The following is a 26,033-nucleotide window of genomic DNA, read 5'->3' on the forward strand; positions in this document are numbered from 1 at the left end:
TCACCCATACTTACCTGGTGGACACGCTTACCTGGTGGACGCGCCTCTGCGTTCCGGGGATTCCCATTGTTAGGGGGCCGTCCAAGGTGCCCACGAACACTGTTTTCCCCATGAGGTCGGGTCCCTGTGCTCCGGGGTTTCCCTTTGTCCAGGGAACACCCAACATGGCCGCCAACTCGGAGTACGCAATGTGGGTGAGCCCCTGAACTCCAGGGTTTCCCTCTTTCAGGGACCTCCAAAGTGGTTGCTTGCAGCGCCATTTTGTTCCATGTCATCATGTGTAGTCTGTTGTAACCAGCCAAATGTCCTCAATCCTTCTTTATCCGTATTTCCCTTGTGGTGTTTTCTTCTCCCCCCCCCCCGTCTTCTTTTCCTCCCCCACTCTGTTGCTGCCCCCCCTCCCCTTCTCCCTTCCCTCTGTGTCTTTCCTGGGTCATCCCCCTGTTACCGATTTCTGCCAGCCCCCCCCCCCCTCCCCCGCTCATTGCCATGCGCTTTTCCCCTTGTGGCAGATGCACCGCAGCCTCTGTCTCCTGCACGCTTCCCAGTGTTAGCTACCCCGCTAGTGTGGTAGATCCCTCCCGGGGCTAGTTGTGCATACTCCCATCACCCATTCCCTGAGCTTCTTTTCTGCCATTCTCCTCACTTTCTTCTGCATTCTGCTGCCCTGGTCTCTACCTTCCTCTCTTACCTCCCTTGTCCCCAGAACGAGACAGAATAATCCCGCGCAATGTGATCTACATGGTGGTACACGGTTGTCAATTCACACTGCGGGCTTTTCATCGCTGTCCCTGCTGCCGCTTCTTTAGTCCGCTCTCTGAGACAAACTTGCCTGCAACCACAGGGGCCGTGAAGAAGTGCTTGGAAAGTGACCCAGAGTTTAGCTGGGTACAGCATCCCAGACTTCACGCCGTTTTTGTACAGCCCGGCCTTCACCCTATTAAATTCTGCCCAGAGCTTGGCCAGGTTGGCTCCAATGTCCGGGTACATCTGAATCCAGTGACCTTCCCAGTTACAGCTGTGAATTTGTCTCACCCAGCACAGGATTCATTCGCGGACCTGATACCGGGCATTTTGGTGATTATTGCCAGGCTGTTCCCTGCATCTGGGCAAAGCAACTGGTTGGCTCTGTCGATTTCTGGTCGGCTGGGTAAGCTATCCCTTCCCACCAGATTTCTCAGCATTTGGGCCACATAGTCCGTTGCATTCCTACCTCCAATCCCCTCCGGCAGACCCACTATCCGTGGGTTTTGACACCTCGACCGGTTCTCCTGATCTTCGATTTTCGCCTTCAACCATCCCGGCATTGCGACCAGCCTTGCCACCTCTTTGTCCAAAGCAACAATCTGATTGCCCTGGCCTGTTGCAGCTTTTTCCAGTTCTTTGGTCGTATTTGCCTGGGCTTCCGGTGGCCTCTCCTCCTTGTCTCGGGCCACCTGCATGGTCACTAGAGCTTCGGCAACCACACCCTTGACCGCAACTTGGATGTCTGATTTCGTCTCTTCCTGATGTTGTCTCAATTCTCTTGAGAGAAACACCCTCCACCCATCCCCTGGTGTGGGGGGGGCTTCTTGTGCGGCAGGCCAGTCCCTCTCGCTCTGGTGAAGCACGAGTTTCGCCGCCGTGTCGGCCGGCTCGGTTGTCTGTTTGTCCAGGTTTTTTCAGCTCCTGGTTTCCACACATCCTCTGAAATGATGCTATTTGGCATTTTCCTCTCTTGTGTTGTTGGTAGTGCAGTAAGAATGTATTTCCTTGGTGTGAGTGGGATTTTTTGGATGAAAAGAGCCTATTTTTCAGGTCCGTCGGAGGAGAGCCACCTGATGTGTGACTTCTCAGCACATATCCGTCACTGGACAGTTTGGTCACTTTAACTTAACAATTTGATGTACAGCTCCAAGTGGTTATGACATCTTCAATGAGGGAGTATGAATGCAAACACTAGTTTTTATAATGAATTCAGCACTTGAACTAAATATTTGGTCAAGGAGTTTAAATGTAGTGAACGTGCTTTAAATGTAGTGAATGTGCTTTTACAAGTGAGAATTGTTTACAATGAAATAAAATAAAATTCTAAGTGTCTATTGCAGTAGACAGTTAGAACTTTATTTTATTTCATCTTGGCATGGGTCTGGAGGTCTGCCCATTGTGGATATTGTGCAAGCTGGCATGGAGGGTGTAATGGAATACAAGGCTATGGGCCAAGTGCTGGAACATGGGATTAGAATAGGTGTTTGTTTTTACCTGTGCAGACACGATGGGCCTTTTCTGTGCTGTTGACCTCTTTGCCTCAATGAGGGCACAGAGTGGTGGGTGGGGAACGGATTGGCATAAGTTGGTATAGGGGCTCCAAAGAGCAATGGGTGTGAGTAAACAGGCATAGGTTGGCAATGAGGATAAGAAGGCCCATGGGAGGTGGATAGGAGGCATGAAGTGACCTGGGTTTTCGCGTATGGGGCAAGGGGATTGTGTGTGGGGAATATTGAAGAGGTGTGTATGTTTAATTGTTTAATTGTATTTTTCTTTACAGCTGGGCAAATAGCTGGACCACGGAGACGGGCCTTTCAATAGCCTGCCTCCGCACCCAGCAACCTCTGTGCTTCCTCCAAACTCTTTCTGAGGCAGTGAGCCCAACTCCTGTGAACACCCGCACTCCCAGAACAAAACTGTAGAACACTTTCCTCGCAGTCCAGTCTATGTTGCAGGCAATTCTCCCATTCCTACATTCCAAACCCGGAAAACAAAAACTCCACCATTGATTTTATCACCAACAAAAGAAAAAGCAGAACAAAGTCACTTGGCTCAAAATTGTTGAAGATTCATTCCCCCGTGGAACTGTTTGATTCCTTCCTCCATTCCCATTCCCTACTCATCTCCTTGTAGTTTACTGCCCAGCCGCTTTTCCAATCACTTTATGAAAATTTCAAATACTTTCAGGATGATTTTGTACGTCTGTGATATTGACAGCGCCTCGCCGAGGGATAATTTGCCTGCAATCCACAGGTAGCCCAATTTCCAATATCTGACTAGAAATGTTTAAAGCCTTTCATTCACCATTATTGACCAGTGAGTGATGGATTAGTGTGGTACATTGTTACTCTCTGTGGAAAAGTGACATTGGAGATGGGAATATGAGCGATGAAATGTGTGTCACTGATAACACCACTCTCCTATCGGAAGGGTCTCTCCTCCTTGTCAAGCCTCTCTGTCTCCCGCTGGCTTGCTGAGGCCAGCACCTAACCCTGTGAGACTGAACCCAACCACAGAAAAAAAAGTCCCCTCAGAAATGGAATGTGTTGCACCACTCGTCGCCTTCATTGTCAGCTCAAAGAGGAAGAAAGATCGGTTTCCCACCTCCTCAGTCCATTTAGGTAGCTCAAGACTGACAGAATCAAAACACAGCTCAATCACCACGTAATCAGTACGTACATTGAAACGGTTTGACTCACAGTCCTGGGCTAAAAGGTAGGCACAGGTTCCATTGAAGTCATAGAAATGCCCATCAAAGGTCATGTAGTGCGACTCTCCGAACAAAGTGCAAGAAGCTCCCCCTGCAGGAAGACAGCAGTACAACGAGCAATTCAGGAACATATTTATAAAGAGAATGATTTTAGATTTACACTGATAACGTTACACTACCCTGAGGGAATGTTTCACACCCAATGATTTACTGTTTTGAAGTGCAGTCACGATGCTTCCGAAGGCAATTGAGGAGGAAGACCAGTTAATTTGTTTGTGGAATTTTAGCCAGAACACTGGAGTTGTGGGATTCTCTCTTACATCCACGAAACTGGATGTTGGTTTATCACAAAAGGGAAAATGCTGGAAAATCTCAGCAAGTCTGGCAGCATCTGTAGGGAGAGAAAATAACTATTTATGTTGGTTTATCATCCCACCTGAGCAACGGCGCCCCCAGCAGTGCAGGACACTTTCAGTACTGCATTAAAACATCAGTCTTGATTTTGTGCTCAAATCTGGGCTGGGGCTTTAATTTCTGACTCGGCTGAAAGTACTACCACGGAGCTAAGTTAAACCTGAGGAGTAGATTTATGGTTCAACTGTCGACTGGAAGCCTCAAATGATGGGAACACATGTGGAGAAAGCACGGCATGTTCCTGCAATTTTCTACAAGCACAGAATGCACTCCAGTCAGGCACCTCATGCTAATGGAGCATTTGTTAAATCATTGCTGTTTATTTATTGCCCTTTAAAATGTCAGCCTTTGTTGATGCACAGAACATCGCCAACCTTTGACAAGTGTTCATTCTCCAAGTGGGAGCCCTGCTGGCATGATATTCACCCATAGGAATAACTGATCTAACTCCAATCCTACCGTTATCCAATGTCTGGAGGGGCACTTCACAGCTGAGTTACCAGACAGTGATCAGGAGCAGAAAGTCCTGTTCATTTGGCCCTTCCCATGATTAGAGGCTGACATTTAGCTTCTTGTCTGCATGCACCACATTCAATACCATGGGCGGGATTTTCCATCCCGCCAGCCTTGCTTTCCAGCACGTTGTGCCCCCGCCGGCAGCCGGATCCTCCGTTCTTGCAGCCAGCCAATGGAGTTTCCCATTGTGACCACCCCACACCGTTGGGAAACCCGCAGGTGTGGGTACGCTGCCAGCGAAGTGGAGGATCCCGCCGACGGAGAATCCTGCAGCATGTTTACTTCATGAAGTCATGAAGGAAATGTTTGTTAGAAAGACACAGTTGTCATGGTATGAGGTAACGCCGGCCAGTTTTCCATCATATTTCTCCTTCTCCTCAGATCTGACCAATCTCTGAGCTGGTTTAGTTCAGTGGGCTAGACAGCTGGCTTGTAATGCAGAATAAGGCCAACAGCGCGGGTTCAATTCCCGTAAAGGCTGAGAATTCTGAATTCTCCCTCAGTGTACCTGAACAAGTGCCGGAATGTGGCGACTGGGGCTTTTCACAGTAACTTCACTGAAGCCTACTTGTGACAATAAAAGATAATTAATTAATTAACAAGAATCATACGGACTCGAAACATTAACTGTTTCTCTCTCGGCTGCCAGACCTGCTGACTTTTCCCAGCATTTACTGTTCTTATTTGTTGTGCCTGTTTTTTTCTGAATAGCTTTTCTTTTAAATATAGGGGGTGTAGCGAGGACCACCTGCTCTTTGCTGGAAATTGCACTCAATGACAGAGATATTGGAGCACGTATGGACAACTTTTCCCTTACTCTCAGTTGCTCCACATGGACATACACAGCTGCCTACAAGGAATGGACAACCAATGTGGCTTGGTTCAACCAGGGTGATAGATATTAGGTGTGGATACCAGATACTAGTGTCCACATTTCCAAGCATCAGATACATGCACCACATCAACAAAACTACACTCATGCCCCAATAAGCTAAGGTCCGGTTAACAACAGGATTAGTCCACTGTCCCAACAGAGCTAAAATGGTGCTCAAATAGAATCAGAAAAATGTCCAACAGGGTGGTCCCACACCCCAACAGGGCCAGAACCTTAAGATGGCACCAGAGCGAGGCGACTTCTTGCAAGCTGTGCCCAGCATACCCTCTAATTCTATCTTTTACTCTCGTTCTATGCTTCTAAAACTTCATTCTAACTCTTTTAAACTCTCTAACAATGTTCTAATTTAATTGCTTTCTCTACACCTTGCTATAACTGTAACATTATATTCTGCAGTCACTCCTTCCATATGTACGGTATGCATTTTTTGTACAGCATGCAAGAAACAATAATTTTCACTGTATACTAATACATGTGACAATAATAAATCAAATCAAATCAAAGGTAAACTATCACATACAGAGACAGACCCAGAACGAAAGAAAAACATACTAGCATTGCAATATCACTAACTAATTCCCTCAACAAGAACTAGATTCTACATCCAAACAGAACCAGAATCAGACCTCAGAGGGAATCAGGCCAGTTTCTCAATAGTCCAGCACTCCACTGAATCACTCGAACACCTTAAATAATGACAGCAGTCACCATCAGGAGCAGGCCAGAACCTTCACAGAGCAAAGCCCCATCCCAGTCACAGTCCGATCTGAGCAAAAACCCACACGTGGGTTGTAATCCTACTGCACCTCATCTACCTACTCCATGACGACCTGTTCAACCCACCTACTGCCCATCTTCCGTCTCAGTGCCACATATGGAACAACGTTCCTGAGCAAGATCACCCAGCGGACATCCTCTGTATCAAGTAATGGGAAACACGGGAAGTTACTAACAAGTTCTTTGAGATAAACCCCCATCTGTTGAATGGCAGGCTTTCAATTGCCATGGTGATCGTCGTCATTTCTTAATAGATTCAGGACAGGCCAGCAGCCGTGTGCAATCAACCTCCACCGCTGCAACCTCAGTACAAACCCCTTAAGCACTTCTGGTAAAACACGAACAACACACCGAGTAGTGTACTCTCTGTAGACTAAATGGTGGAGTAATCAACTTAAACCTAGCAAACAAGGAAACAATCACTTGGCTTCAGGGTTTGCATTCGCTAAATAAATGAACAGACCAGCCACACCCAAGTACAATAAGAGCTATGCCCATTAAAAAGCACCAATATTATCACCTTAAAGTTTGGAAGCTTAGGTGGCACAGTGGCGAGTGGTTAGCACTGCTGCCTTTGGCGCTGAGGACCCAGGTTTGATCCTGTCCCCAGGTCACTGTGTGGAGTTTTTACATTCTCCCGTATCTGCGTGGGTTTCATCCCCACAATCGAAAAAATTGCAGGTTAGGTGGATTGGCCACGTTAAATTGCCCCTCCATTGAAAAAAATAATTGGGTATTATAAATGTATTTTTTAAAATATTGGTTTGATGTATTTGCCGGTGACTTACTTGGTTTTGGTTTGGGCAGGCAGCCCACGCAGCATTCTCCATTAGGATGAGGCAAGATGGACTGTGCCGGGCAGGAAACGGGGGGAGAACAGGGCTTGGGTTGACACGCCACAGTTCCATTGTTACAATGACAGAGATCACAGCCGTGTAGCCACTGGGACTGAGCCTGTCACAGACAGAGCAAAAAGAAAGAGAGAGTGCATCACTGAACAGCAGTGTACTACAGTGTCATCAATTCACCAGTAGTTCAGCAAACAGCAGCGGAAAGACCCAAGACCCATGGACCTTGGAGAGACAGGTGCATACGGCTCGGGTCCATCGCCAAACATGTGTGCATACAAGGATTGTTTATATACCCAGATCAATATATCATTGTGTCTCAACATAGCAGGTTGCTGGTTTTAACAGGCTATCTTAGAACTGTTATCTTATATTGGTTGTGTAATACATATAAAAAGTGCTGGGATTCTCGTTGAGGAATTTTCAGACATTCTCTGTCGTCCGTGTGTGGTGAATTGCGGCTGTCACATTGCAATGAGCGGGAAACATAATGGGGAAAATTATTTTCTCACATCTCTTGGGAAAGGTCAGATAGTTTCACCTCATGTATTTGATCCTGGTGCATGCAGAGTGAATCAACGCACACTGGACAGCACTGGCCCTCTGGCGTCTCCTGCTGCATTAAGCTGCACTGCAGAGGTGGGCAAATCTCCTTCTGTGACCTGCACATAACTGTCCCTTCCTGCAAATAGAAAAGGCATCAAGTGTTGGAACAAAACAGTTCTTTCTTTTTTGACCGAGACTTATTTAATTTCCAATTCAAAACAATCCATCATTAGTCATTCCTTCCTAAACCGCAGTCTGCCTGCTGCTCCAGCCTGCAATCAGTTCAAAGGGATGAACCACTTTGGTGCAGTGCCTGCTTCTTGCCATTAGATGGGAGTGTAACATTAGAAACTCCACTTTCAACCAGTACTGTATCTCTAATCACTGGTGGCCACTGACCCTCGGCTTCCACCCATGCACAGGATCTCCGGCATTTTCTGCGGCTTTAGATTTCCAGCTTTTTGTTTGCTGATTCTTAATTCACATCTGACCGGGTTATATTTCAAACCTTCCCTCATGCAATTGTCACCTCCTGAGTGGAATGATCTGAAGAACTGAATACAAAAGCAAAATGCTAGAAATCTGAAATAAAAGTGCAAAAATACTGGAAATCTGCAACTGAAACAGAAAAATACTGGAAATACTCGGCTGGTCAGGCAGCATCTGTGAAGAGAAGCAGAGTTCACGTTTAAAATGGATGGCCTTTCATGAGAACTGGCCAAAATCCCCATCTCACTCACATTGATCCTTTAGAAACTCATTTGTTCCACTGCACTAAACCTCAATGGAGCAAAGCTTAGCCACATGTCTTATGTTTGTGGGAAAGGTAGGGGCCATCAGTTGGAGGAGAAGGCCGATTAAAGTTTGTGTCATGAATGAAGACAAAGGACTTCCGGTGACGTTATGTGGAGGGAAAACATGCACGAGGCGGCTCCTCCTGGGGTATGCTCTTTTCGTCTCTTTCGCTTAGGTTCATTTAAAAACCCACATATTTAATGAGATAATGGGCGCGATTCTCCGACCCCCACGCCAAAACAGCGTGTTGCGTTTTACGACAGGCCGCACGGAGAATCGCCGCTCGCCGTTTTTAATGGTCGAGCGGCGATTCTCCGGTCCGGATGGGCCGAGCGGCCTGCCCTACCGGCGTGAACAGCGTGCGAACACTGCGTGTGGGGCCTGTGGAGGGGGGGGGGGGGGGGGGGGAAGAGAGGATCGAGCACCAGGGGGGTGCTCAGGAGGGGTCTGGCCCGCGATCGGTGCCCACCGATCGTCGGGCCGGCGTCTCTAAAAGACGCACTCTTTTCCCTCCGCCGCCCCGCAAGATCAATCCTCCATGTCTTGCCCACGGGGAGGACGGCAACCGCGCATGCGTGGGTAACGTCACTTAAGCGCCGCCGGCCGCGTCATTTACGCGGTGCCACTTTGACGCAGGCGCCAAGGTCCAGCACGCGTAATTGATGCGGCGCCGCTCCTAGCCCCCTGGGGGTGGGAGAATAGGGGGCGAGGAGCGGCCTCCTACGCCGGAGTGAAACACTCTGGCATCGGCACTTTGTCTCCCTTTGGGAGAATTGCGCTGAAGGTTCCTACATATGAGAAATGCCCAGAAGGACCAGTGGGAAAAGCCTTAAAGTAGAAGTTCATCGACTGAGTCGGAGGCCTCTTGGGGCTTGTCGGTGGAAAAACAGAGAGAGGGGGTTTCTGGGACTCTGTCCACTCCACTGGCGGCCCGAGATGCTTATGAGATGCTTGGCGGTAGAATTTGACAAACATTGGGGGGTTGTGTTGGGGGACCTCCGCAAAGCGATGGAAGAAGCCTTGGCTCCCATTTGTTTGGCATTGGAGAGGACCAACGAAAAGGTAAAGGCACATAGTGACATGATACAAGGCACAGAGACCACATTACCTCTCTGGAAGTGGAGATGTCTCTGATGGTCGATGTGAATAAAGTGCTGAATGATCTGGAAAATCGTTCCAGGAGGCAAAATTTACGAATTGTAGGGCTGTCATAGGAGACCGAAGAGCCTACTCCCACAGAGTAATTTACGGAGATGTTTGGGGAAATGATGGGGGAGGGGAGACTAATGTCCCCTCCCGAGGTGGACTGAGCCCACCAGACCCTTCAACAGAAGCCTTGTCCTGGTGAACCACCACAAGCAGTAATCGTGAAGTTTCACAGCTTCCAAGAAAAAGAATGGGTCCTGAGATGGGCAAGGGAGCATCGCGACTACAAATGGGAAGGCCATGCCATCAGGTTTTACCAGGATGTGGGAGTGGAGCTGGAAAAGAAGTAGGCGGCGATCAACAAGACTAAAGTCGCCTTGCATAGAAGCGGAGCCCAGTTTGGGATGGTGCACCCGGCGCGACCTTTGAGGGAAAAGACTATTATTTTGGTTCTCCAGGGGAGGCGGATTCCTTTGTAAAGAAGAATGGGCTGGGCGCAGGGCGATTGAGGTCTTTCAAGATTGGGGACGGGTTGAAGGTCAGTCACCTCTTAGCTCACCAGCTGAGACGGCAAGTGGCTTCCTGGGAGATTGTGCAGGACTGGTCTCGAGTGGCAGCCTGGTTTCTGCTCTGCCTTAGGTCAATGCGGCTTTTGAAACATTATCGGCATCTCTATAGATTGGAGCCCCAGTGGAGGGTTTGGCCACGACGGATTGTTTGGATGGAATATCCATCCCAGTGGCAGAGAGCAAGAGGTGCAAAGAGTTGGCATCCCCGTTGGGCCCAAATGGAATTAGGAAATGCATTGGATTGATGCAGGCGGGTAAAGCTCCCGGCCCTGATGGCTTCCCCATTGAGTTTTAGAATATGTTTGTGGAGCAATTGGTACCTATAATTTTAGATATATTTCATGATTCATTATCCTGGGGATCATTGCCCTTTGCACTCACACAAACCTCTATCTTCTTGATCCTGAAGATGACAAGGACCCTACAGGGTGTAGATCGTACTGACCTATTTCAGTTTAAATGTGGATGCTAACTTACTTGCAAAAATGCTGGCACTGCGATTGGAGTCCTGCCAGAGGTGATCTCAGAGGACCAGGCAGACTGAATCGAGGATCGGCAATTATCAACCAATAGATGTAATCTATTAAATCTACGTGGGAGTTGCTGGCTGGGCAAGCATTTATTGCATTGCTTTGGACCTGGAGTCACATGTGGGCCAGACCAGGTAAATATGGCAGATTGGGCACATTAGTGAACCATATGGGTTTTTTTTTTTTTTATAAATGTTTTTATTCAGTTTTCGTATTTTATATTGAACAAATTACAAATTGTTAGGAGAGAGAAAAAAAAAAACAAACAAAAACAAACACGCAAAAATTAACACACATATTTACAGGTAAGCATCTTCGTAGTAGTAACTGCGCCCCCCCCCCCCCCCCCCTCAACATGTTTATTTAGCTTGGTTTTGGGCCTTAGCTAGCCATCGAACCCCCGTAACGAACCTGTAGCCCCCCCCCCCCTCCCGCTACCTTCCCCCGACTATTCTTCCTCTTGTACATTGGCCACAAATAGGTCCCGGAACAGTCGCATGAATGGCTCCCACGTTCTGTGGAAGCCGTCGTCCGACCCTCGGATGGCAAATTTGATTTTCTCCATTTGGAGAGATTCCGAGAGGTCGGACAGCCAGTCCGCAGCTCTGGGCGGTGCTGCTGACCGCCAGCCAAACAGGATTCTACGGCGGGCGATCAGGGAGGCAAAGGCAAGGGCATCCGCCCTCCTCCCCAGGAATAGATCTGGCTGTTCTGAAACCCCGAAGACCGCCACTATCGGGCATGGCTCCACCCTCACTCCCACCACTTTGGACATTACCTCGAAGAAGGCTGTCCAGTACTCCACGAGTCTGGGGCAGGACCAGAACATGTGGGCGTGGTTGGCCGGGCCTCTTTGGCACCGTTCACATCTGTCTTCCACCTCCGGGAAGAACCTACTCATACGGGTTCTTGTTAAGTGGGCTCTATGTACCACTTTTAGTTGCGTCAGGCTGAGCCTTGCGCACGTGGAGGTGGAGTTGACCCTATGCAGTGCTTCGCTCCAGAGTCCCCACCCGATCTCCATCCCCAGGTCGTCCTCCCATTTCCTCCTTGTTGCGTCCAGTACGGTGTCGTCCCTATCTACCAGTCGGTCATACATGTCACTACAGTTCCCTTTCTCTAGGATACTTGCGTCCAGTAGGTCTTCCAGTAGTGTCTGTCGTGGCGGTTGTGGGTACGTCCTTGTCTCCTTTCGTAGGAAGTTTTTGAGCTGCAGGTACCGTAGCTCGTTCCCCCCAGCTAGCTGAAATTTCTCTGTCAGTTCGTCCAGTGTTGCGATCCTGTCGTCCGTGTACAGGTCCCTGACTGTCAGTGTCCCCCCGTCCTGCCTCCACCTTTTGAAGGTGGCGTCGGTCAGTGCTGGTTTGAACCTATGGTTGTTGCAGATGGGAGCCCTGTTCGACATTTTGGTCAGGCCAAGTTGCTGCCGCAGTTGGTTCCAGGATTGGAGGGTGGCTGTCACCACTGGGCTGCTGGAGTGTTTTTTGGGTGGGGATGGGAGTGCTGCCGTGGCGAGGGCCCGGAGGGAGGTTCCCATGCAGGAGGCCTCCTCCGCACGCACCCACTCAGCTTCTGGCTCCTGGATCCATCCCCTTACTCGCTCGGCTGTTGCTGCCCAGTGGTAGAGTTGTAGATTCGGGAGGGCTAACCCTCCCCTGGTTTTTGTTTTTTGTAAGACCTTCTTTGGGATCCTAGCATTTTTACCCCCCCATACGAACGCCATGATGAGTTTGTCCAGCGCTTTGAAAAAGGCCTTGGGGATGTAGATCGGAATGGATCTAAACAGGAAGAGGAACCTGGGCAGTACGTTCATTTTGATCGTCTGAACTCTCCCCGCGAGGGAGAGCGGGAGTGTGTTCCATCTTTGCAGGTCCTTTTTAACTTCCTCCGTCAGGCTGGTGAGGTTCCATTTGTGGATCCCTTTCCAGTCATGGGCTATTTGGATCCCCAGGTAGCGGAATTTATGTCGGGCTTGTTTGAACGGCAGCCCCTTTAGTGCTGCCCCCCCCCCCCCCTTGCGGGTGTAATGGGAAGATCTCACTTTTGCTCATGTTGAGTTTGTAGCCCGAGAAGGCTCCAAACTCTTTCAGGAGCGCGATGATCCCGTCCATGCTGCTTTGTGGGTCCGAGATATAGAGGAGCAGATCATCCGCATAGAGTGAGACTCTGTGCTCTCTACCTCCCCTTCGGATCCCCCTCCAATTTTTTGCTGCCCTGAGCGCGATTGCTAGCGGTTCGATTGCTAGTGCGAACAGCAGCGGGGACAGTGGGCATCCTTGTCTGGTGCCCCTGTGCAGCTGGAAGTATTGGGAGTTGGTATTGTTGGTCTGTACACTCGCCATGGGAGCGTTGTACAGGAGCTTTACCCAAGCGGTGAACCCTGTTCCAAGCCCGAACCGCTCCAGTACCTCTATGAGGTATTTCCATTCGACTCTGTCGAAGGCCTTTTCTGCGTCCAGGGAGACGATCACCTCTTGTGTTCTCTCCCCGGAGGGGGTCATTATCACGTTCAGCAGGCGCCTGATGTTCGCGGTCAGCTGTCTACCTTTGACAAAGCCCGTCTGGTCCTCTGTGACCACCTCAGGTACACAGTCTTCTAGCCTTTTGGCTAGGATTTTGGCCAGTATTTTGGCGTCTGCGTTCAGCAGAGATATGGGTCTGTATGACCCACATTCCGTTGGGTCTTTGTCTTTCTTAGGTATCAGCGAGATTGAGGCCTGTGCTAACGTGGGTGGCAACGTGCCCCTAGCTAGCGAGTCTGTGAACATCTCCCGCATGTGCGGGGCCAGCGCTGTCGCAAATTTTTTGTAGAAGTCCGCCGGGAATCCGTCCGGTCCCGGCGCCTTCCCCGCCTGCATGGAGCTAATGCTGTCCATGATCTCTCCCAGTGCTAGTGGTGCTTCCAGATCCCGTTTTCTGCCCTCTCCCACAACTGGTATGTTCAGTCCGTCAAGAAACCGGTTCATCCCAGCCTTCCCCGTTGGGGGCTCTGAGGTGTACAGCTCTTGGTAGAAGGCCTTGAAGGTTTTGTTAATCTTCTCTGGTTCTGTTTCCAACGTGCCTCTGGTATCTCTGATTTGCGCGATTTCTCTGCTGGCTGCCTGCTTTCTCAGCTGGTGGGCCAACAGGCGGCTGGCTTTGTCTCCGTGTTCGTATAGGGCCCCGCGTGCCTGGCGGAGTTGGTGTACTGCTTTCCTGGTGGAGAGCAGGTCAAAGTTCCTTTGTAATTCTTTTCTCTCCGCCAGGAGTTCTACAGTCGGGGCCTCGGAGTATTTATGGTCTACCTCCAGTATGGAGTCGACCAGCTTCTGCCTAGCCACCCTTTCCTCCCTATCTCTTTGCGCTTTGTAGGCTATGATTTCCCCTCTTAGTACGGCCTTAAGCGCTTCCCAGAACGTGGAGGGTGAGACCTCCCCGTTTTGGTTGATCTCAGTGTACTCCGCTATGGCCTGCGCTATCCTTTCGCTGAAGGCCTTGTCAGCTAGTAAGGCACCGTCCAACCTCCATTTGGGGCGCTGGGCCCTTCCCGTCTCTAGCCGCACATCCATGTAGTGTGGAGCGTGGTCTGATATCACAATTGCGGAGTATTCCACCTTGTCTATCTCTGGAAGCACCGTTTTCCCCACCACAAAGAAGTCAATTCTGGTGTACACGTTGTGTACTGGGGAGAAGAAAGAGAATTCTTTCTCCCCCGGGTGGGCGAATCTCCAGGGGTCTACTGCTCCCATCTGCTCCATATAGTGGCTGAGTTCCCTTGCCATGTTTGAGGTTTTCCCCGTTCTGGGGTTTGATCTGTCCGTCGTTGGGTCCTGTACACAGTTGAAGTCCCCCCCCATGATTAGTCGGTGCGTCGCTATGTCCGGGATTTCTGCCATGGTCTTTTGGATGAAGCTCGTGTCGTCCCAGTTGGGTGCGTACACGTTAACTAGAACTACCGGCGCCCCATCCAGGGCCCCGCTGACCATGACATACCGTCCCCCTGGGTCCGTAACCGTCTTTGTCGCCCTAAACATTGTCCTCTTGCCAATCAGGATCGCCACCCCCCTGGCCCTTGCCCCATAACAGGAATGATAGGTTTGTCCCACCCAGCCCTTTCTTACCCGCAGTTGGTCCCGCTCCCTCAAGTGCGTCTCTTGGAGGAAGACTATGTCGGCCCTCATGTTTCTAAGGTGGGTGAGGACTCTAGATCTCTTCACTGGGCCGTTAAGTCCCCTTACGTTCCAGGTGACTATTCTGGTGGGGGGCTTCTGCCCCCTTGCTCCTGTGGGGTTAACCATATTTGTCCGGTGGACGCGCCCCTGCCCTCTGGGGTTTCCCTATGTTAGGGGGCCGTCCAGGATGTCCACTATCACTGCTCTCCCCATGCGGTCGGGTCCCTGCGCTCCGGGGTTCCCCCTTGTCCCGGGGACACCCGCCATGGCCGTCCACTTTGTGTCCGCCACGCGGGTAGTCCCCTGCACTCCGGGGGGCCCCTTCACCCACAGACCGTACTGGGTGGGTGCTTGCAGCAGTTCCCTGTTTCGAGCCCTTGTCTGTGGCACTTTGTGGCCCTATTCCCTTACTGGCCTCTTTTGTCCCTTCGTCCCTGCGTTTCCCCTCCCTGGTCTCTCGCCCCCCGGGTGCCCCCCCCCCCCCGCTCTATCCCTTTCGGGGATACCCCTGTGTACCCCTCCATTGCCCCTCTCTCCCCCATTCCTGTCCCCATTTGCTCTCCCACCTTTGATGGGTGATCCCCCCCCTCCCCTGCCTGGCGCCTTCCCCCCTGTTGGGGGTGCGCTGCGGCCCTGCTCTGTTGCGCGCCCCCTTCGCTAGCTTTCCTGCTAGCACGGTGGCTCCCCTCCCGGAGGTTGCTGTCCCGCTTCCCCTCTCCCCTCTCCAGTACTCCCGTTCCCTCGTGCCGGGGCCTGGCCTCCCACCTGGAGCGGGCCCTAGGGCATTGGGTTGTTTTCCGTTCTGGGTGTTTCTGCCAGGGGGGAGGGGGCTGGCTTTGCCTCGCCCCTCCCCACCCCCCCGTCGGCATGACGTGTCTCCTTGCCATGGGCCCCTCGTCCCTACTTCCCATGGCGTTTTTCCAGCCCGTGCTCCTCGACGAATCTATTCGCCTCGGCAGGGGCTGTAAAGAAATATTCCTTGTGTTGGTATGTGACCCAGAGTTTTGCTGGGTACAGCATACCAAAACGTACTTTGTTCTTATAGAGAGCTGCTTTCGCTCTGTTGAACTCCGCCCGTCTCTTAGCTATGTCCGCTCCAAAATCCTCGTAGATTCGGATGGCGTGCCCGTCCCAATTGCAGGCTCTATTCTCCTTGGCCCAGCGCAGGATTGTCTCCCTATCCCGGTACCGGTGCAGTCTGGCTATAACTGCTCTCGGTTTTTCCCCTTCCTTGGGCTTCGGGCGCAGTGACCGATGAGCTCTGTCCATTTCCGGTGGGGTGGGAAAAGTTTCCCGCCCCACTAAGGAGCCCAGCATCGCAGCCACGAATGTTGTGGGACTTCTACCCTCTATCCCCTCTGGCAGGCCCACTATCTTGATATTTTGCCTTCTCGAGCTGATCTCCTGGTCGTCTACCCTGCCCTTCAGGCTCCCCTGTGTTGCACTCAGTTTCACCATTCCCCTCTCCAGGGATATGACCCGGTCGCTCGCGTCAGTCGCTGCCTTCTCCAGCTCTTTAATGGTTGCCCCCTGGGCTTCCAGTATCTTCCCTTGGGCTTCCAGTATCTTCCCTTGGGCATCCACTTTCTTCTCCAATCTGGTCAGAACCTGCTGCACCCCTGACATGGCCCTGGTCGCTGCTGCCTGTGCTGCGGCCTCTGCGTCTGCTTTTAACTCTGCCTTGAATGCCTGCAGCTGCTCCCTCACCACCTCGGCAAAGGCTTCCTTCCAATTCACGCCCCCCTCTAACCCCAGGGGAGAGGTTGCCCGCCCGTCCAGCTCTTCTGGATGCGGCGAAGCATCCTTCCCGCCGCTTCGCGTGTTGACTCGTTCGCCCGAGCTGGCTTTCCCTTTGCCCAGTCTACTTCCGGTGCCCCCTTTCTCTTGGCTCCTTTCTGGCACTTTTTTCTCCCCCTTCCCCTTCATCTTTTCTTCTCTCCTTGTTCTTCTTTTTCCCCCTTTTCCGCACCCTATTTTTATTTTATTTATTATTATATATCTATATATGTATATATATATATATATATATATATATTTTTTTTTTTTTTTTTTTAAATTTATTTCCCCTACCCCTTTTCTCTTTACCAGTTTTCTTTTGGGAAGAACAGAAATACAAGTCTCTTTTTTCTTTTTTCCCCACTCAACCAGGAGAGAGAGTCCCTTTGTCTTTGCCACGTGGTGGTCACAGCAGTTGGGGGGGGGGGGAGGGGCGAGTGGGCCGGTGGTCGCTGCTGGTTGGGGGGGGGGGGGGGGGTCCCCGCTGCGGGTTGGGGGGGGGGTCCCCGCTGCTGGCTGGGGGGGGGGTTGTGTCCCCGCTGCTGGCTGGGGGGGGGGGGGTTGTGTCCCCGCTGCTGGCTGGGGGGGGGGGGGTTGTGTCCCCGCTGCTGGCTGGGGGGGGGGGGGTTGTGTCCCCGCTGCTGGCTGGGGGGGGGGGGGTTGTGTCCCCGCTGCTGGCTGGGGGGGGGGGGGGTTGTGTCCCCGCTGCTGGCTGGGGGGGGGGGGGGGGGGGGTTGTGTCCCCGCTGCTGGCTGGGGGGGGGGGGGGGGGTTGTGTCCCCGCTGCTGGCTGGGGGGGGGGGGGTCCCCGCTGCTGGCTGGGGGGGGGGGAAAGAGAAGAGGGGCCGCCGCCGCCGCACCGCTCCTGGCCCGCGTGGGGGGGGGGGGGGGGGGAGAAGAGGGGCCGCCGCCGCCGCACCGCTCCTGGCCCGCGTGGGGGGGGGGGGGGGGGGGGGGAGAGAAGAGGGGCCGCCGCCGCCGCACCGCTCCTGGCCCGCGTGGGGGGGGGGGGGGGGGGGGGAAGAGGGGCCGCCGCCGCCGCACCGCTCCTGGCCCGCGTGGGGGGGGGGGGGGGGAAGAGAAGAGGGGCCGCCGCCGCCGCACCGCTCCTGGCCCGCGTGGGGGGGGGGGGGGGGGGGAAGAGAAGGGGGGCCGCCGCCGCCGCCGCCCCCCTGGCCCGCGTGGGGGGGGGGGGGGGGGGGGGGAGAGAAGAGGGGCCGCCGCCGCCGCACCGCTCCTGGGTCGCGTGGGGGGGGGGGGGGGAGAGAAGAGGGGCCGCCGCCGCACCGCTCCTGGCCCGCGTGGGGGGGGGGGGGGGGGGGGGGGGGAGAGGGGATGGACCTGCTGCTGTTGGGCCCCCCTGTCGCCGCTCCGGCTCCTCCGCTCCGGCTCCTCCGCTCCCGCTCCGGCTCCTCGGCTCCCGCTCCGGCTCCTCGGCTCCTCGGCTCCTCCGCCCCGGCTCCTCGGCTCCCCGGCTCCCCGGCTCCTCGGCTCCCCGGCTCCTCGGCTCCCCGGCTCCCCGGCTCCTCGGCTCCCCGGCTCCCCGGCTCCCCGGCTCCACGGCTCCTCGGCTCCTCGGCTCCTCGGCTCCCCGGCTCCCCGGCTCCTCGGCTCCTCGGCTCCCCGGCTCCTCGGCTCCGTCTCCTCGGCTCCCGCTCCGGCTCCTCCGCCGTCCGGCCTGTCGGGGGGGGGGGGGGGGGGGGGCTGTTCCTCCTGCTGTCCACCGCTTGCGGGAGCCCCTCTCCCTGCGACCTCCTCGCTCGCCGCCGAACCATATGGGTTTTTACAACAATCGACAATGGTCATCATTTTATTCCAGATTTTTACTGAATTCAAATTTCACCAACTGCAGTGGCGGGATTTGAACTTGGGTCCCCAGAGTATTACTCTGGATCTCTGGCTTACTAGTACAGTGACAACTCTACTATGCTACCACCTCCCTCTGTTTTACCACCCTCTGGTTGACTATATTCAAAATCTGTTTCCCATCAGATAGGAGCTTACTGAGTCTACTTACCGAGCAGTGGCATTGTATACAGGGTCTACCATGTGGAATGAACTGAGATCCATTGGTGTAGCTCACACCATTAAACAGGCAGCCTATGAGGAACAAATGGGATAAAAGTATTTAATAACCCCTTAAAATGTTACTGAAAGAATAATCTCATCTTCCTCCTGAATGAGTTAGAGGTGCAGAGGCAGAACCATGTTAACCCCAGGCTCAAGTGAAGTGGAGTTTTTTGTATAGTGATTTGTGCCTAGCCAGGAGATAAGGAGTAAATGCTACTGTCACTTGCTTTGTGACAACTCGTTAGTTACTTTGGCAGCAATAATGAATTAGCAAATTGCAGAACTTTTAATCAATCCTTCTATTTTCTCTTGACGGTGCACACATGAAACCACCACTAACTGCTCTCCAGGAGAGTATCTCAAAAAAATCATTACAATCCTTTACCATTGCTGCAGAAACACAGATACTGTCGCTGGGGACATTGGTCATTACACATATGGCCTTGCTGCTCAGATTTGGGCATATTGGCGGGATCTATCGGCCTCGCCGTGTCTGACGCAGGACATGGCCTCTAGTACGATTTACTGGCCTCGTCACGCCTCGTGATGTGTTGTAAGGTGTTGCAATCTGGAGCCTTCCCATTGAGGATGGGATTCCGATTTGTATATTCAGATGAGTAGTTAGTCTTACTTGAATATGTCTACGCAAGATCTACTCAGCGCCCGGGATCAAATGGCCTCACCTCGGAAACCCCGAGCAGGCACCATTTAGCAGTCGTTTCCATAAACGTGGACCAAGGATCAAGGACTTGGTAGGATCTGCCAAATGATCGGGCCCCTGGGTGGTTGGCTCTGGGCAGGGTGATACCCTGCCACCCTGATGCCACACCGACACCATGGCACTGCCAGCCTGGCATCCTGGCCGTGCTACCTGGGCACCCTAGCAGTGTCACCCATGTACCACCAGGCAATGCTCGGGGGCCCAGATGGCACTGCCAGGGTGCCAGACTGGCAGTGTCAAAGTGCCCAAGTGGCATCTTGCCCATACTGGGAATCAGACCGGGAGTGCCCTGCCCTTATGCGAAGGTGGGGCCTCAATGACCCCCTAATTGGTAAGTTGGTGCTGGGGGGTCCGGAGGCAGCTGGGGGGGGGGGGGGGGGGGGTGGTGTCTCTTCTTGCACTGGTGAGCGGAGCTTGTTGGTGAGGAAAAGAGCCTAGGTGCGGCCTTGGCGGGTGTTTCTTCCTGAGGCCCAGAAATGAAGCAGAGTCCCATTTAATAGCTGGATTGTTCTCAGTGCCGGGAAACACCTGGCTAAACATGCCCGACAAGGGACTGTGTTTCATTTCCGTTAAATTGCACCCATTGTATTAGTCTAGTCATGGATATGAAAAGATGGTCTACTATCCACTGTGCGCACAGTCACCTTAGACAATACACTTATTTCACATTTACTGAATTATCATTTTCAGGTTGTCCACAAGAAGGTGTCTCACTCTCCCATCATAGTCATACTATCGCATGAGTGCCAAAGCATGGACCACTAATCCTAGGCCCTCAACTCAGATACTGATATCACTCCCTACTTCTTACAATCGAAATGTGTCTCTCCAAGATAATTTTGCTTGATGCCTTTTACCTTGACAGAGGGGGCAGCACTGACCCTCCACTTTCACTGGATTGATACAATTCCCCTGGATAGAGCATCTTGTGAAACTGCAGCTTATCTGTGTGTCCTGTACAAGGATTTTAAAAAGCACATCATTAGAACAGAGCTGCGATGACAGATAGTCAACATTCTTTCTGTCTCTAAGGACAGAGTTCAAATGCCAAGCCAAAGCTTTATAGATGACTTCTGGAATTGTTGTTTAATTCATTCAGGAACTTCCTTTATCCTATCTCTTTTTTGTTTATGCTCCTTCTTGTTTCCCATAACAAATGCATTTTTGGAGGAGATATGGTTACCACGTGTTAGCAGCTTCTTTCTGCCAGGGTCAGATTTGGCCACATGTTCTTCTCATATCTCCCAGTGCAATATCTTAGTCCTCCTCTGGTTTCCGCAATGGAAAAAGGTACAGGCACTGCTGTTTCGCCACCCGAGAGGAGGAAGAATCAAGGAAAATGAACATCTCCATATCAAGTGCCTTATTAAATCCTCAGGCAATCCCAAAATATTTCAAAAAGCAATTAGTTAATTAATTTTAAGTCCACTCAGGTTCAGCATCTGGGCAAACATGGCAGCCAATGTTTCCTCTAATTTCTCTTTCCTACATGTAGCCTTTTTGTTGTACTGCACTTCAGCTTGATGGGTATCTATGAAGACACCAGCAAAACCTGACGGTGAAGTTTGCATCAGCGTAAGAATTGTGGGAGCAGCATAAACTACTGTAGTCTGCAGCAAAGAACAGGATGTGTAGCCATGCAATGGGCATGGGACAGTCACCTCATGTGAGGCATGGCTGTTGCTATGACACGAGTGGACAGTGATTGAATACAGACCCCTGTGAGTGGAAGTACTCAGAGATAAACATGGCTTCTTGGGCAGTCGTGACCTAAAGACAGTGATTGATTAGTGCCTGTCTGTGAGTACGTGACTGCGAGCACGATCAGTGCCAGCAGGATCGAGATAAATAGGAGACACAAATGAAAATTGGGGTGACAATCTGCAGGAACGACAACCTGCAGGAACAACCATCTTAAAGCCCCGCCCTGGGTCTGGAACTGAGTGAGGACATCGGGATCCACCAAGAGGAAGTCTGACCACCTCGCCTCTTAATGGGAAGTATTTAGGTCCATGCCATGAGTCTTGACACCTTTTGGAGAACAGTGTTGATACTTTGTGTAACAGAGCTTTTGATATCCTTTATATTGGAGTTTTGCCACTTTTGTGGTAACCTGATAACGTACAATAAAGGAGATTGTTGTACGATAATTTACAAGGCTGAGTATTTTGCATTCCCTTTAAGATGCAACTACACATGTGCATACCTGAAAGGGATAACTGCTTGTGTGTTGCCTGTTTTCCCCTGCATGACACATTCCTGAATGACTGCATACCTGTACAACATAGGGGAATGTTCATGGCAACCCACAAACAGCTAATGACAGGAATGATCACTGAATCTGTTTTTAGCAGTGATCATCCAGCACTTAGTGACTGGAATGCATGATTGGTTAAGGCAATTGGTTAAGTCATCATTGAATATTGTTGCTGGAATGCCATGGAGAGAGAAGGGTAAGGGGGCAAATAAAGATTCATTCGAATATATAGCTTACACCAAACAGTCAGGGTTACAGTATTGGGTGTCTAGCTTATTTATTGGGGCTGTATAAAATATGTCATTCCCTTTAGTCCAAATCTATGGTACACTCTCCTCATTATGATAAATGCAAGTATACTTCAGACCTTGGGCGGAATTCTCCGACACCCCGGAGGGTTGGAGAATCGCCCGGGGCCGGTGTCAATCCCGCCCCCGACGTGTCCCGAATTCTCCGCCCCCCGGGATTCGGCGCCGCGCCGGTTGGCGGGCCCCCCGCTGCGATTCTCCGGCCCGCGATGGGTCGAAGTCCCGCTGCTCACACGGCTCTCCCGCCGGCGTGGTTTAAACCACCTACCTGACCGGCGGGATTGGCAGCGCGGGCAGGCTCCAGGGTCCTGGGGGGGGGGGGGGGGGGGAGGTTCGAGGCAATCTGACCCAGGGGGGTGCCCCCACGGTGGCCTGGCCCGTGATTGGGGCCCACCGATCGGCGGGCGGGCCTGTGCCGCGGGAGCACTCTTTTTCTTCTGCCTTCGCCATGGTCTTCACCATGGTGGAGAATTCCGCACCTTTGGGGCGGCCCGATGCCACTCCGACACGCCGGGACCCCCCGTCCCGTTGGGTAGGGGACAATCCCGGCCCTTGTTACTTACCAAACACAGGCATCTGGTACAGAGATCTTCCCTTGGAACACTCTCCCCATGGCTGAACATGGCTCCATCTTCATCAACACAGCCTGAAGAAACAGATAACAGGAAAAAAGATGCACTGGCACCAAATATTTAATATACAGCATCAAGGGGCAGGCAGGAAGTGAGATAAAAAAGTGCACATGGCCAAGAAGCAGAAAATTTAGGCTGCCAAAACATGAAGAGATCACAGCACCGAGGAGTGCAGGGGATATGGTACCTTGGGAAGGAGAGGCTATTGTGCAAAGTTGCAGATGAGATTCTGAGACAATATAATTTGAACAAGTGCCTTTCTCTCTGAGGGGCAATACTATTCAGAAAGGATGTGACTCTCTCAGGGAGTGTGTCGCTGAGCCAATTTCAGTATACTTCTTTTCCCCTGCGTGTGCTTTTCAAAAAATAAATGAATACGCCTGGTTTCCAATTTTGTTCAGTCTCTGTGTTATATATCATGTCCTGCTGAGACTGCAGCAGTGGGTGTGCTAGTCAGACTGCTGTACTATCACCCGTAATGAGCTGTGCAAGAACCCTATGGGCAGGGATAGTGCATAGTGCAGAACAGATCAATGGAATAACCACTGCTACAATTCTATCACCAGTTCAAAATATATCAGAATTTTTTTTTTAAAGTATGTTTATTAGAAATTTTTCATAATAATCAACACAAACCAGAACAAAAGAATGCAAACAAATACACGCAAATATGAAAGTAAAAAAACACAACACATAATTAACTTAGATACTAAACTAATGTAAACCCCATGACAAGTGATGGTGACTAAATCCTTAAAAAAGAAGAAAGGTGGTTACCAGGAAGTCGTAAATCTGAAAATACCGATAAAGGCTGGAGTTGGACAGCTGCAGTTTATCAGCCAACTCCCTAAAACTGGCAAACCTCCCATCTGCAAACAGGTCCCCAAAACAGCCCAGACCATTCACTTCTCAACATATAACTGTTGGATCCAAACCGGAAAGTAGGAAAAGGTGATTGTTGCAAATCGGAGCGACTGAAGATAGAGAAAGGAGCTTAAAATACTGTTTGAACTGATCCCAATTTTTATGAGAGGAGACCACCACTGGGTGGGAAGAAAATCTAAGGGGAGAAGAGGGCAATGGTGCAGTGACTATGACAAGAAGAGTAGAAGTAGTACAGGGGTAAGTCTCACAGCTCCAGGGTCCCAGGTTCGATTCCCGGCTTGAGCCACTGTGCGGAGTCTGCACGTTCTCCCTGTATCTGCGTGGGTTTCTTCCGGGTGCTCCGGTTTCCTCCCACAAGTCCTGAAAGACGTGCTTGTTAGGTGAATTGGACATTCTGAATTCTCCCTCTGTGTACCCGAACAGGCGCCGGAGTGTGGCGACTAGGGGCTTTTCACAGTAACTTCAGTGCAGTATTAATGCAAGCCTACTTGTGACAATAAAGATCATTATTATTATAATAAATAGAATCGCGGTCATTGATCCACAACAATAACAATAAGAAAAAAAGCCATTAGGTTTATCTATATATGCGCGGCCTGTTTGAAGCTGCAGTCTCCCTCCTCTCGTGAGTTACTGGCTGCACCAGCGAGGCCTCACCCGTACGCTGATTAGAATCAGCCAGGCACCCTGGCAGTACCTGGGTGCAAGGTTGACAGTGACAGGGGCAGGACATGAGGGGGCCATGCCCATGAAAGGGAGGGTAAAGCGGGAGTGTGAAGACTGGGCCGGGTGTTGATGGGGGAGGGGGGCATCATGAAAGTTTGGGGGGGTGGTGTATGAAGGGGTATCCTGAGTGGTGGGGGCCCTCAGTGACCCCATAGAGTGGTATGTTCACTTGGGGGAGGGGGATACTGGGGAAATGCCACAATGCCCACAGGATGGAAGGCTGTGTGGCGGGGTCACACTCATGCCTGGGTGGTTGGGGAGGGGCTCACGCTAACTTTTATTGATGATTGAGGGGGGGGTGACGGCAACGGGTCGAGGGTCTTTCCCATGTCTGCGGGGGTTGCATTGTCCATGGGTGGGGGGGGGGGGGGGGGGGCCTCAACCTCACTTTGAGATCGGGGCACCCTTTCAAAATGGAGACGGTCTGACATCAAGTTTAGTTTCCTACGGCAGAGAAAAATTCTAAGTGCGGGATTGACTGGTAAACTCCCCAAGCTCCCAAAAAATGACTAAATGTGGGTTAATAGTTGTCTGGGTCTCACCCAAAAGATTAGTGGAAATCACCCTGCTAAATCTGCCGAAAATGACGCTTGTCATTTTTTGGGCAAATTGCTCCCATAGTGTTTAATAATCTGACCATCAATGTTCTGATTCACTCTCAGTCTAACTTTACTTTACAGACACCTCACAGGACACTTAGTAACACTGACAGGTTCACAGTGGCCTCTGACTCTCTGCCAATTTATGAGCTGGCCTGATTTCAGTCAACAGCTCATTGCTCAGGCACCAAACCTAGAAAGTTTCCTTTTGTACTCTCACCGTGCACTTACTTAAGTCTTGCTGGATAATCTTGTCTTTAATACTGGCAATGTCTAGTGAAGTGGCTTTGGCTGTCGGTGATGGAAGGAGCACAGCTTGTAGCTTGGAGCTCCCCTGGGGTATACGGTCCGTGCTGGTGTCCATTTCTGCAGGAACTCCAGCCATTGGTTGTTCTGTTGTGCCAATCCTCCGACTCTCAGGTGATGCATTTAAGCCATGCGCAAACTTATTCCTGACACTCCAGGGTAAAATCCTTTGCAGGTTGTACTTCCTGGATGCTGGCCTGGCTGAAGGAGACAAGGATATCAACCTGACTTCTGGGTCAGAGGGATGAGGTTGAATCGTTGCTCTCCGAGAGCTTCGGGAGAATGGTGTTGGTGCTGGTTTCTCAGGGATCATGTTGTCTGTGATAGGAGGGTACAGCGCTGAGCTCTCAGTAGCAGCTGAAGCCAGTGATATTGGGGGGAAAAAGGGAAATTTAAGAAATAGAACCAAAGTCCAAAGATGAAGCAGCTTTAATGACAACACAAAGATAATACTGAAGATAATTTTCTCCCCTCCAGCTCTTCCTTCCATACAAATCTATGATTTCACCGTCACAGAATTGAACTGCCTCCAGAATGATTCCAGCATTTTTGCCAGTACTGATCTAAAATGAAGTCCTTTTTTGGCTGAGTAAGTACTCCCTGACATTAGTGCTGGAGGTGCAGTTCATACCAAGGCTGGAAATTTCCCCAGAGCAGCTCCTGTTTCACCAGCGTTAAATACCCTGGGACTCACTAACGCACGTAAAGAGGTTTCCAGCTGCACTTCCAGTGAAATTACACTAGACGGATGGGGAGCAGATCCGAGAGATTTCACGACCCTGCAACCCATTTACCTCACAGTTGTGTGACCAACCTTGAAAGATGGCTCTGGATTTATGTTTCCAATTGCAGTTAGGATCTCAGGTGCCCCTAATATGGTCCTATCTCAATCAACTCACAAGAATGCAATAAAGGGGTTAGATAGCGTATTCCGTACATTTAAAAAAAAAAATTTAGAGTACCCAATTATTTTTTCCAATTAAGGGGCAATTTAGTGTGGCCAATCCACCTATCCTACACATCTTTGGGTTGTGGGGGTGAAACCCACGCAGACACGGGGAGAATGTGCAAACTCCACACGGACAGTGACCCAGGGCCGGGATTCGAACC

The 26,033-nt window shown here is 51.4% G+C and overlaps 1 protein-coding gene across 11 annotated transcripts in view; it reads right to left on the reverse strand.

The window, feature by feature from the left end:
- Positions 1 to 26,033, reverse strand: part of LOC119971661 (von Willebrand factor C and EGF domain-containing protein-like) — a 490,550-nt gene that overhangs the window by 50,627 nt on the left and 413,890 nt on the right. For 10 of the 11 annotated variants that reach the window (XR_005461886.1, XR_005461887.1, XM_038807512.1 and 7 more), the window contains 7 exons: positions 24,849 to 25,280; positions 22,339 to 22,421; positions 20,068 to 20,164; positions 18,437 to 18,519; positions 7,449 to 7,589; positions 6,848 to 7,013; positions 3,427 to 3,548 (listed from right to left, as the gene is read on the reverse strand). Coding sequence is in view for 9 of the 11 variants with exons in the window: in XM_038807512.1 (XP_038663440.1) it covers positions 3,427 to 3,548; positions 6,848 to 7,013; positions 7,449 to 7,589; positions 18,437 to 18,519; positions 20,068 to 20,164; positions 22,339 to 22,421; positions 24,849 to 25,280 (1,124 nt within the window). In the remaining 2 variants the exon portion in view is untranslated. The remainder of the gene's footprint in view (positions 1 to 3,426; positions 3,549 to 6,847; positions 7,014 to 7,448; positions 7,590 to 18,436; positions 18,520 to 20,067; positions 20,165 to 22,338; positions 22,422 to 24,848; positions 25,281 to 26,033) is intronic. The other variant, XM_038807515.1, reaches the window with a different exon arrangement.

Source organism: Scyliorhinus canicula, chromosome 9 (assembly GCF_902713615.1).
Source record: "Scyliorhinus canicula chromosome 9, sScyCan1.1, whole genome shotgun sequence".
Lineage (NCBI taxonomy): Eukaryota > Metazoa > Chordata > Chondrichthyes > Carcharhiniformes > Scyliorhinidae > Scyliorhinus > Scyliorhinus canicula.